Raw genomic sequence first — 12,344 nt, 5'->3', positions numbered from 1 at the left:
TGCTTCGTGACGCGTTGGTTCGTGGTTCAGCGCGAGATTTTCGATGGCGTAACAGAGAGAAGAAAAAAGAACTGTCAGCGATTAAAAGAACGCAAAGATTAAGTATTTAATATGTAGCAATTTTATGAAATTTATAGCGACAAGCGATAAAAAAGGTGTAATTGCAGCATTTGTTTTCGTGCCTAGCCAACCAGCAAGCAATTTTGTTGGCAGGAAGAATTTAATATCATTGCATTTTTATTAGTATTTACTAACAATATATTCAATAAACAACAACATCTTCTGCTTATTTACACTTGCATATAAATATGTATAGCTGTATGTGTAGACGCTTGTCTTCCTGAAGTTTATTGCCTTAATGTCGGCGCGTCTACAGCATTTAGTATTCATTAGCGAACGCTTGAAATTGCCGCAAATGCTTGCAAATGTTTTTATTACATTTAGTTTGACGCACGCAAACGAAGTTTACGCTATTTTTGCAAAAAAAAAAGTATTTAATTAGCGCTATCAAAATATAATTCTATGAAAGCATAAATAAATAAATTAATAATAATTTAAATGTAAATTAAATAATTATTAAAGGCTTTTGAATGAAATGTGTTGCCTTCAATAAATTACTGATGCGAAAATGATATTGAAAGCATATCAAGCTTTAATGTATGAAAGCTCTTTGCGCTTCTGTGAAAGCTTTTTTAATAATTTTGCATACATCTCTTTTAAAAAGCTCGTTTTAATTTAATATATCTCTGTATATAAGATATCAGATTCATTTATATTGAAAGCATCTTCAGTTTTTACAAATGAAAGCTCTTTAATTTTCGCCAAAAGCTACTTTAGTATTTTTTCACACAACTCATTCAAAACACTATCATCAATTTAATATACATATAATTAATATAAAAGGCATATTTAGCTTTCACAGAAGAAAGCTCTCTGGACTTCAGTGAAAGTTACTTTTTTATATTTTCATACAATTTAATAAAAAAAATTTTTGCAATTTAATCTACATATACCTGTGTAGCATAACAGAGTCATTAGTATTGAAGTCATGTTGAGCTTTCACAAATGTAAGCACTGTGTACTCCAGTGAAAGCTACTTATTTATTTTTTCACAAATTACTGAGCGAAAACTATATTGAAATCAAGCTAAGCTTTCATAGATGAAATCTTTTTGGACTTCGGTGAATGCCATCTTTTTATATTTTCATACAACTTATTTAAAAGCTCTTTTTATTTTAATCTATCTTTGTATATAATAACTGAGTCATTAATATTAAAAGCTTATTGAGCTTTTATAGATGTAAGCTCTTTAGACCACAGTGAAAGCTACTTATTTTTGTTTTTAAATAAACTGAGCAAAAATTGAAATCATGTAATTTCAAAAATTCTTTTCAATTTCATTTATCTCTGTGTACACATATAATAACAGATTCATTTATATTGAAATCATGCTGAGCTTTCATAGATGAAAGCTCTTTGGACTTTTGTATTTTTCCATACAACTCTTTAAAAGGGCCCCACAATTCGTCCAAGAACCACTGATAGCATCATGTAAGTCAACATGTACCAGAAATATATAAATATGTAAGCATAACTTAAAATATTCAAGCTTTCTTTGGAAAGAAACAACGACGCGCTTTAGCGACGCAAAAATGTCCAGCATAAATTTCAATGAATGAACTGCTGTACAAAGTACGAGGAGGAGTCACTGTGCACTAAGTCTATACATATATTTACATTGATATTTTTACTTGTTGATTAGAAAAAACTATTTTTGATTGCCAATGAAAGCTTAGAGACATATGTAAGAATACTATGTTGAAATACATACATACTGTGTATATTTTGCAGACTTTGAAAGGAGTCAAAAGTGCTATATGCAAACACTCGATTAGTAAAATGCGTGAAAAAAAATAATAATAAGAACCGCAAATAACTCAAGTGTGAATTAGAGTGATTGGTGATATGTTGAGCCTTTAAAAGGGCATATTGTTATTTAAAATTTCGATAACAATTCATACATATTTTTATAGGAATTGATGTGATTATTTCAAGTCCAATCAAACAAAAAATTCAAGGCTAAAAACTTTTTCTCAGATAACTCACAATGTGTGTTTGTAATCTTTGTTATGAAAATCCTTCGCCGATGAAGTATTACAGTGGTTATAAATGCTTTCGTATATATTTACTTAAGAGGTGTACACAAAATATCAGTCGTATATAAAACATACGAGTCACAAAATTTACTCAAAAGCATATTTCATTTGCATTCATGTGTCTTCTGCTGTGGTTTCTCTTTGTTTTGTAATATTTACACAATGATTTGTCTTTTGACGTGGGCTGACACGCGCTCAGTTTCAATAAAGAAACAAAAATATATAAATATTGTGCTTTGAATATGCAGCCCTTTGTATGGGGGCGTGAAAAGGTATAAAGAAAGCGTGCCTCATTCTGCCTTAACGCTCTCAGCAGTAATACATAGTCGATGAATGCAATTGCAATCGGTGCTCTTTTGGCGGGAAATGAAAAATGCTTCATCTTTGAGGGCTATTCTAAGCAGATAACTATCATTAGATCAAAACGTGCGCCCTTTGAAATATATTACGACTACATCACACACAGATGTAGACACGTCTACTGCACTCGTACTGTGTATCTGGTTGCATGCCTACAAACACATCTTCGTTGGCTATTCATTCATCGTATTTCTTAATTTCTCAATTTATTTTAATAAATTTTATTGATTTTTCATTTGCTCTATTACGTATACATTTGCCAGCAATAATAGCGCGCTGTAAGCTTGTCAGAACAAGCTAGGAATTTGTTATAGCTTATGGAAGTGTGGCGCTTGAAAGCGATTCACTTGGAAAAATACAAATGAACACAAGATATAAAAGACTTACATACAGATCTAGTATTTATTGGTGTTGTTGGGAAATTTGTAGATTGTGCTTACCTAGAAATAAAAGAAATAAAATTTGTATTAAAAAATTATATATTTTGAATTTGTTAAAAGAAAAAAAAAGCATATATTGTTTACAGTGACTTAAAATATTCATTTCGGCGAAAAAATGAAATTGAATTGCGAACATTTTTGACGTGGATTAACCAGTTCATTTTTGAAATTAGGCTTCATCAAGGACCAGTGTTTATCGATGGTAGGATGAATTTAAGCGAGGTCATAGATCACTCCAAAACGAATTTTGCGACTTTTTACAGTTGTTGCCGGAAACTTTTAAGGATGTTAGCTGTTACTGGCTCCCAGTCAATATTGAACATTTGACTGTAAAAAAAACATTCTTCACCAACCAATTGCCGAAGACGGATTCCTCTTCACCACGCCAATACGAGCTCTCATACAACGACTGAAACAACTGGATCTTATCATATAGTCTTGACTTGGCACCGAATTACTTTATTTTATTTCAGTACGTAAAAAATATACCAATAGGTCTACGTTTTTCACGTTCAGAACGCATGATTTGTAGGTACCTCTGAAAGAGTGGCAAAAGTGCTCCGCAATTGGTTCACACGCATGCAAGAGATCTTAATGGGAAATATTTTTAAGAACAGTAAAGCGAATTTCGATGATAAACATTTGTTTTTGTACTCTAATTCCGAAATATGAAAGGCAAGACTCACATCGCCATCAATTTCAATGTTTTAATCGTTTGGGAAAAACTTTTTGGACACATTTTTCGGAGAAGAGAAAAAATTTTATCCTTATCAATTTTCTTCATAATTTTACGCATTTTTTCATTATAAGAAATAAATCAGCTACTCAAGATTAAACTACTTAAACTAGGTAAAACAGCCTGCTTTTACACGATCATAAATTTACGGTTATTTTTGGATGTTATCTTTAAAAATTTTTGTTACTTTGGCCTTGTCTTTACCATCATATTTATACTAATATAGAACTTTGAACAACAAATTTTGATAGACTTTGATCAAGGACAATGAAAATACGGAAAATACAAATACAAGACATCCACTTGTTATCTTAAGTTTTATTCCTAGAACACTTATTATTCTAGTCCAAAGTGAACCACAACTCTCAAATGAGTATCATAGACATGGTGCAACTACCAATGTGGGATCGTGCTTGTTTATATGGCAAACACGCAGTTCAAAATTAAAAACATTCGTGAATGGGTATAATAAATATCGCAAATATATGTATAATGTATGTATAACAGCTGACAATAACAGCATAAAATGTTCAAGTTTATGTATGTGCGAGGAAATTTCCTCAACCTATACTATACATTATATTTTTGTATTATCGGGCATGTGGAAAATTTTCGCCAATAAAATCAAGTCATTCAGTGAATTTACGAAAGATTTACACAAATTGAAAGGATAAACAAAGACACGAGTGTCGGCCGTGCGAAAGAGTGCGAAAGTAAACTGTTTATATAGTATGTTATGGATTCGTAGATATTAATAGTCTGTTTTCGTGAATTCGCTTGGTGATATTTATAAAACTGGCCACTTATTAGCTGAGTTATATATAGCAAATTCACGTCTTACAAATCAAATCAAATTGATTTTGCAAATAAACGAGATTAATGCAAATGCGGATGTTTATTCAGCGCACTTAAAGACAAAAACCAAAGCTAAAGTGCTCATCGTTTTGTATGTGACCCATTTCTTTGGCTGAGCAATAAACAAAAGTGACATCGAAAATTTTGCTAATAAAATGCGAAAAACATATTTATAAAAATATTGCAGAAAACGGCAGGTCTAGAATATTCAAATGGTGGTTAGAGGTTTCCGCATTTTTCTAGGTTGAGTAATTTGTGAGCAATTTTTTGGCAGCTGTCTATGCGCTAAAATTGTGTTTTGCACATAAAAACCTACACGGCGTATGAGCAATGTGACAAATCGGTGACATTTGAAATGAGCGTCACGCGGCACAGAGGTGTGATTAACAAGTTTTGGTGGTGTAGCTAATTATCAAGCCCCAAAAGTAATTTTTTTAAATTGAGACTATTTTGGATTTGTTATATAAATGATTTTAAGGGCGCTGAGTACGAATCTGAAGTTTAATGAAAAAAATTCAAAATTTCGAAAAAAGAAGATCGAATATAGTATAAAGTGTGGTTGGTGGAAAAAAATGAAAAAAGAATTTCGATTTTAAGTAGAAATGAGGTTTTCTCCTTGATATGCGGAAAAGGTGTTGATACAAAAGTTGTAAATATCGAAAATGATGTTGAGAGCAAGTTGAGCTTTCATATATGAAAGCCTTTGCACTTCTGTGAAAGCTACTTTTGTATTTTTGCATACATTTTGGATTTTGGTTAAAAAGCTCTGGTTTAATTTAATCTTTCTTAGTATATAGGAGATCAGAGTCATTTATATTGAAAGCGCTTTGAACTGCGGTGAAAGCTACTTTTGTATTCTGTTACACAACTCATTAGAAAATTTTTATCAATTAATATACATCTGTACATAAGGTCATTAATATAAAAAGCATGTTAAGCTTTCATAGAAGAAAGCTCTTTGGACTTCGGTGAAAGTTACTTTTTAATATTTTCATACAACTCATTTAAAAAGCTCTCTTCAATTTAATATAAACCCATGCACAATAACAGAGTTATTAATATTGAAGTCATGTTGTGCTTTCATAAATGTAAGCTCGGTGACTTCGGTGAAAGCTACTTTTATATATTTTTTTAAATTACTGAGCAAAAATGACATTAAAATCAAGCTAAGCTTTTATAGATGAAAGCTTTTTGTACTTCGGTGAATGTTACTTTCTTATATTTTTATGCAACTCATTGAAAAAGTATTTTAAGTTTAATTTATATCTGTGTATAATAACAGAGGCATTAATATAAAAAGCAAGTTGAGCTTTCAAAGATGGGAGCTTTTTTTTCGATATTAAGTAGAAATATGGTTTCCTCTTAATATGTGAAAAAGGTGTTAATACAAATTGTGTTAGATACATTTTTTTAACCCAAAAATTTGAATATTTTAAATTTTCTCATAAATTTTGAGATTATGTTAAAAAGGTGTTGAAACAAAAGTTATAGATCTAAACTTACAGCTTCGTCCACAACTTTTTCCCAAAGGATAGGTAGTTTTCTCGGAAATAGAAATATTTTAACTCTAAGAAATTCAACCACACTCTTCATCTTCTTCTTTCCGAACACGAAATTTAATTTTTCAGATTTGCTCACTTCGGTTTGTACATCGCACCACTGTGCCCTACATCCTAAACAAACAACATATTTTGTTTGTTGAAAAAAATTGCAGAAATTGACAAGAAAAAACATTTTGCGACGCACACGTTGCGCACTCAATTAATCATGTATCTCTTATGTGAAATTTCTTGACAGCCTCTTTGCATTGCTTGCAGTGCGTGTGTGCTTGCTGGGTGTTTTTCGATCGTTTCAATTGGCTTTGCCCCTTTTTCGGATTTTTATTCGTAATTTATTTTGGTTTTCACCTTGGCCAAATGATGAATGCTCGCGCACGCATATTTGCATGCAAATGAGCTTTTTCCGATACCGTTGTGCGTGGTCGTTTGCTGCGGGCCTACCGGCGCAACAACAACTTTGCTGGGGCGCATGAACATGAATTTAATGAGCTGCAAAAGCAAAAACAATGATAAAACAACAACTCGGCAAGACAAAAGAGCGACGTAAACAACTGCGAGTGGAGTGGGTAGGCATATTTTTTAGGTCTTGTAAGCAAAAATTTTAAGTTTTTGTGTTATTGTGAATATACATACAAATATACAATTTGCAGAAGAACTTTTTTATGGCAGCCATTACAAGCATTACAGGCAAAAACAAACACATAAATTTCTAATAAAAGCTCTTAAAAAGCTCAATTTTTGAAATGAGCGTTTGTTGTCTTCAAAATTTTGCAAATTTTATTTTTTATAACTAGACCTATTCATTATAGTCTTTACAGACAACTTAAGTAATTTTTTCTCAATATATTATAATTGACGTTTCTAACGGTTTGACAGCTTACAAACTGGGTCAGAGCTGGTTTGTACGTTTTTGTATGTTTTATTTAATCTTCTCTAACGCCGTTGGTAATTAGTGTGTGGCTGCAATTTGTATGCCTACACACTCAGCGCCATTTAATTACATACATACATACAAAAGTATTGTGTGCGAATATTTGAATCTATGTGAACTTGGACAACCTGGTTTTTACTTGCGAAAATTTTGACAATTGATTGACATTTCTTTGGGTTTTTGAATTTATGCGCAAATTTTTTGAACTTATGCAGATGCGATTGACTTCAAAAAGCTGGTATCTCTAACAAATAGTTGCCAATAAGTAGGCAGCTACTTGTAATTGAAATTTAAGAAACATGGAGGAGGACGTTTTCGTTTCATGACTTTGAAAATTTAATTGTTCAACTGAAGGATAGCGAAAAATTGAGGACAAGGTGCCGAAATCATGAAGGCAAAAGTTGCAAATGAACTATTTTTGATGCCGAAACCACAGATTATTAGTAGTTTGCAGTATTGCTGCTTGTGTCCGAAGCGATAGATTTCCAGATCTAGATCTGGGCTACCTTCGACCTCTCACTGATGAAAATATTAAAAAAAGTGAAGGATATGGTCTTCGAAAATCATCAGGGAAGTATTAGAAAAATAGCAAGAGAGTTCAACATCTCCCGCGAGTCCGTTCGAATGATTTTGGTGGATATTTTTAATAAGAAACGCGTTTTGCTCGACTCGTCCGGATAAAGAAGTATCGTAAACAAGCTTCTTTAGATATGCTTGATCGAATTCCGATCCCACAATCATTAACAGAACATTATAACTGCCCACGAGATATGGATTTATGAGTTTGACATGCAACAATCATCGGATCGGAACCCGATTTCAGTCGATCAAAGCGATAAAACAAAATTCAATGAAGTAGCTCTAAGGGTCATCACAAAAAGTATGATGAAGTTATGAAAAGTGTTTCGAGTACTGAAAAACTCGTTGATACAAGTGTATTTACATCTGGTGGGGATTACTATGAAGGTGACAAAATATATATTGATAAAGAATTAAATATTTTCGTTTTATGCAAAATTTCCTGGTACTTTTTTGTCACAATGTATAAGTGCGTCTACCATATTCATTTATTTTCCTAAATATATGTTTATATGTACATTGAAGTGGTAGAAAAATGTTTATTTTTCGCTTGGTACTCTGATAAATAAGTCTAAGATATCTCTACGAAAGTCTCTTCAAGTATTAGTACTTAATAAAAGGAAAATCTCGCTTCCAACTATTTGCAAAAAATATCTCGTTTCACAGATTTTGTAGGAAATTAAATGTTAATACAAAATGGTCTCGTACGATTTTTCGTAAACCTAACGGTTTACAAGATACTAACGGTGGAAGTCTAATTATTTAGAGAAAAATATTTTTTTCTTATAAATTTTAGTTCTAAGATCCATATTTCAGAGTAACAATATATATTTTTAACAATATATTTTTATTTTCTTTATACCCACCCTTATATACACATACATATATGTATAAGTATGATATATAATATTTACTATACATACATAGAAGCATATACTTGCTTTAAGCTTTCTGACCACACCCCTTAATAGCGAATATGCACTTGTGTATATATGTATGAATGAAAATCTCATAAATTTTAAAAAGTTATAAAAACACTTTAAGCTAAGCGAAATCAAAAATGTAAAAAAAAACATGTTTACACATTTTTTATAAGTATATGCGTATTTGTGCATATTAATATGTAAATAAGTTTATAAGCATATGAGCAAAAGGGCACAATGCTGGCTTTGGCGCAAACAATCGAAAACTTCTAATTAAATATTCATAAAATTTCAAACAAAACAAGCAATAACTTAGTGCCAGTTATGGGCGCCATCGCACCGGTTTTGAGACTGTTAAGTTTTATTTACAATAACTTTAAGCGTCTGTTGAATTTATATGCGGACTAATGGTGCTTCAAAACTTTTTATTGTTTCCGCTATTTACATATTTAATAAATCACTTCAATATTAAATATTGATATTGACAAAAAATTAGAAATATATATTATACATATATACAGTTATTTATTATATTATTTACATATATTTATAAACACTGTTGACAACCTTTGTGGTTGTGGTATTTGAGAGAGTATTATATACTAACGCAAGCCTCACGGTTTGCGATTTTTTACTGTGTTTTTAAATTATACCGATTCAATAATTAGAACGATGGATATAAAAACTTTTCTATAAAAAATATATATATTAAAAATAATTATATATTAGTGTTGTGTGTATTTTTACCACCTTCTTGTTTGCTTTGTTTGCTGACGTCAGTAAACATGCAAATTAAACATTTCACCTACTTTGATTTGTTGCCCCTATTAATTAATATTTCACTAATGTGAAAATAACGACAGCTTGGCAAAACAAATACGAAGGCAGCGAGATGACAAATGAATACAAAATCAACGGAAAGGTAAACAAATGACCCAATCGAGTAAAATGTGGTGCCAGTCGCGATATGAATTTTTCAAATGTTTTTAAATGCTATAAGTATTATGTGCATAAATTAATTAAAAATGCAAACGGCTGTAATAAAATTGCCTGCATATAAAAATGGACGCCACTAAGCGGTTTAAACACACAGAGCGTGGGTTGTGTTGTAAGTGAAGCACGTATAGTGGATAATTAAAAGTAAGTAAATGTTAATCAATCAGAGTCAAGTAAAACAGGAAAAAAAACTTTGCCTTTATGCCCTTCATAGATGTTTTTCCTATAGCATGAAAGAGTATACAAGATTTTGAACTTGATTTTGAGGGGTAAGTTTGTATGGCAGCTATATGCTATAGTGGGCCGATCTGAACAATATATTCGGAGAATATTCCTTTGCTTTCAATAATAATCTGTGTTAACTTTCGTGAAGATATTTTGCAAAATAAAAAAGTTTTCCATACAAGAACTTGATTTTTATAGGTCAGTTTGTATGACAGCTATATCTTATAGTGGGCCGATCTGAACAATATATTCGGAGAATATTCCTTTGCTTTGGACAATATTCCGTGCAGAATTTCATGAAAATAGTTTGTAAAATAAAAAAGTTTTTCATACAAGAACTTGATCTCGATCGGGTAGTTTGTATGGCAGCTACATATAAACCATAGTGGTCAAATTTGAAAAAAATTGTTCGGAGGTTGCGACGTTGACTTGAAAAATAATCCATGCAAAATTTCGTGAAGGTATCTTGTCAAATAACAAGTTTGCCTTACTAGCACTTTATTTTGACCGGTCAGTTTGTATGACAGCTATATGCTATAGTGGTTCAATTTGAAAAAATTTGTTCGAAATTTGCGGACTACCTTTAGACAATAATCCATGCCAAATTTCGTGAAGATCTCTCGACAAATAAAAAAGTTTTCCATACAAAAATTTAATTTTTATCGGTCAGTTTGTATGGCAGCCATATCTTATAGTGGTCCGATCTGAACAATATGTTCGGAGATTGAAGCTTTGCCTTGAGCAATAATCTGTGCTAATTTTCATGAAGATATCTTGCTAAATAAAAAAAAATTCTATATATTATTTTTCTTTTCTGTATGAAAGTAATATTCTGTTGAACGTTTTCGAATCATTTTACAATTTTTCTAAATAAAATTTACATTCAAAGGCAAAAAATAATCGCACGTCTTTTTTTGAAAAATATAAATAAATAATTCACAGCACTAAGGCCTTGGAACAAATTATTAGTTCATTCCATGTCTATACTAAGCACCAGCAAATCGTTGAACTTTGACTAATGCGCTAATGCCGCCACCATAAAATTAATCAAAATTAAAGAACGAGTCAGTGAACAATTAAATTTTTGAAAAATAGAAAGGGACTGTAAAAACATACATATGTATTTGCTAAGCACGTGTGTTCAAAATCTTTGTATTCTAAACGTGTTGTTGAACCCAAAAACTACACACCCACATGCATAGCCATTTTTAAGACAACTTTTTCGAACACACGCTTTACGAAAATTTGTTTTGTTATCAGCTCATGCTAAAAACTAATTTATGGCCTGCGAAACAACGGTATAATAACAATAATACTGCGAAAAAGTGACTAGGAATTTAGGACTGTGCGAAAAATAACAGCACAGCTGCGTTAGAGAAGAATGAAGCAAACATTTCCGCATAGATTTGAAATCGAATGTTGTTGTTGCCTTGTGTTTATTGTAGTTGTAGCAGTATTTCGGCGATTTATTTTTAATTGAAAAATTGCTCAAGGAAATCGCAAACAAAAGCGAAATTTTAATTGACTTGCCACGTAAGTCTATATATATCATATACATGCATACATACATACATACATATGTACACACGACGACGTTGCGCGAGAAGAGTTCAATGATTTATTTTAAACACGCCGCTGAAATTTGTTTGCAGCAAGTGTAGCTAGCTAAACGAACTGCTAAGCAATACGCACGAATATAAACGAGCTACAGATATGTACATATCTATGTTTGTAGATACAAAAGTGCTTCCACATAAATAAAAATGAATTGGAAGTGTTCATAACAATCCATATGTGGCCAAATATTATCACACTTCCCAAAGCGCAAAAAACATAGTTGTTACATACATACATATAGACAGCGTGCATAATTATGTCTGCATGTATGACGCTTGCACAGTTACCTGCTAACTTACCTCATAACTTTTTATAGTCGCTTACGAGGTAAAACGTGCCACATACGTAGATATGTTGCATGTCATGAGGCATTCGCCTACATTTTCGCAAGACGTCACACTATTGACTTACATACCAAATAAAAGCAAGCGTAAAAACAAGAATAACAACAGCCATGACTACATATGCTAACTAATAAGCAGTTCAATTCACCTATTTTACATAATCTCCCACCAGCAGCGGCGCATGCATGCGACTGACATAAGTTTTATAAATGCCGGTTACGCGCTGGCTGGACAGACAGTAAGCCAACCCAACAACAACAGGGCGCCTGTGTTCGTGTGTGTGTGTGTCCGTGAGGAATGCAAACACGCAATGTTTAGTGTATTAAGTAATACAACGTAAATAGTCGTAATAATAAATACAAGTTCGCAGTGTTGCCAGATGTAATGATGTTTTAAGTGATTTCTCAATGAAGTCTGGCTCGATTTCAATGCTTTGCCATAAAATTTTATAATAACTGTGATATCTTGTCAAATAAAACACTGCTTTATGTATATACAAGAACTTGATTTGAATCGGTTAGTTTGTATGGCAGCTATATGATATAGTTGTCCGATATGGAAAATTTCTTCAGATATTGTAGTGCTGTTTCAAAAATTAATGTATGCCAAATTTCGTGAAGATA

The 12,344-nt window shown here is 31.9% G+C and overlaps 1 protein-coding gene across 8 annotated transcripts in view; it reads right to left on the bottom strand.

The window, feature by feature from the left end:
• Positions 1–12,344, bottom strand: part of LOC105231143 (protein bunched, class 2/F/G isoform) — a 255,003-nt gene that overhangs the window by 30,546 nt on the left and 212,113 nt on the right. The window contains exon 6 of one of the 8 annotated variants that reach the window (XM_049459883.1): positions 2,194–2,956. The exons of the other annotated variants lie outside the window; for them this stretch is intronic. Coding sequence (XP_049315840.1) covers positions 2,912–2,956 — 45 coding nt within the window. The 3' untranslated portion in view covers positions 2,194–2,911. Of the gene's footprint in view, positions 1–2,193; positions 2,957–12,344 lie in introns of those variants that run through there. 8 annotated transcript variants of the gene reach the window in all.

This window comes from Bactrocera dorsalis, chromosome 1 (genome assembly GCF_023373825.1).
Source record: "Bactrocera dorsalis isolate Fly_Bdor chromosome 1, ASM2337382v1, whole genome shotgun sequence".
In the NCBI taxonomy this organism is placed as follows: Eukaryota; Metazoa; Arthropoda; class Insecta; order Diptera; family Tephritidae; genus Bactrocera; species Bactrocera dorsalis.
Note: the sequence above shows the minus strand (reverse complement) of the source record. Positions and strands in the feature narration are given on the sequence as shown.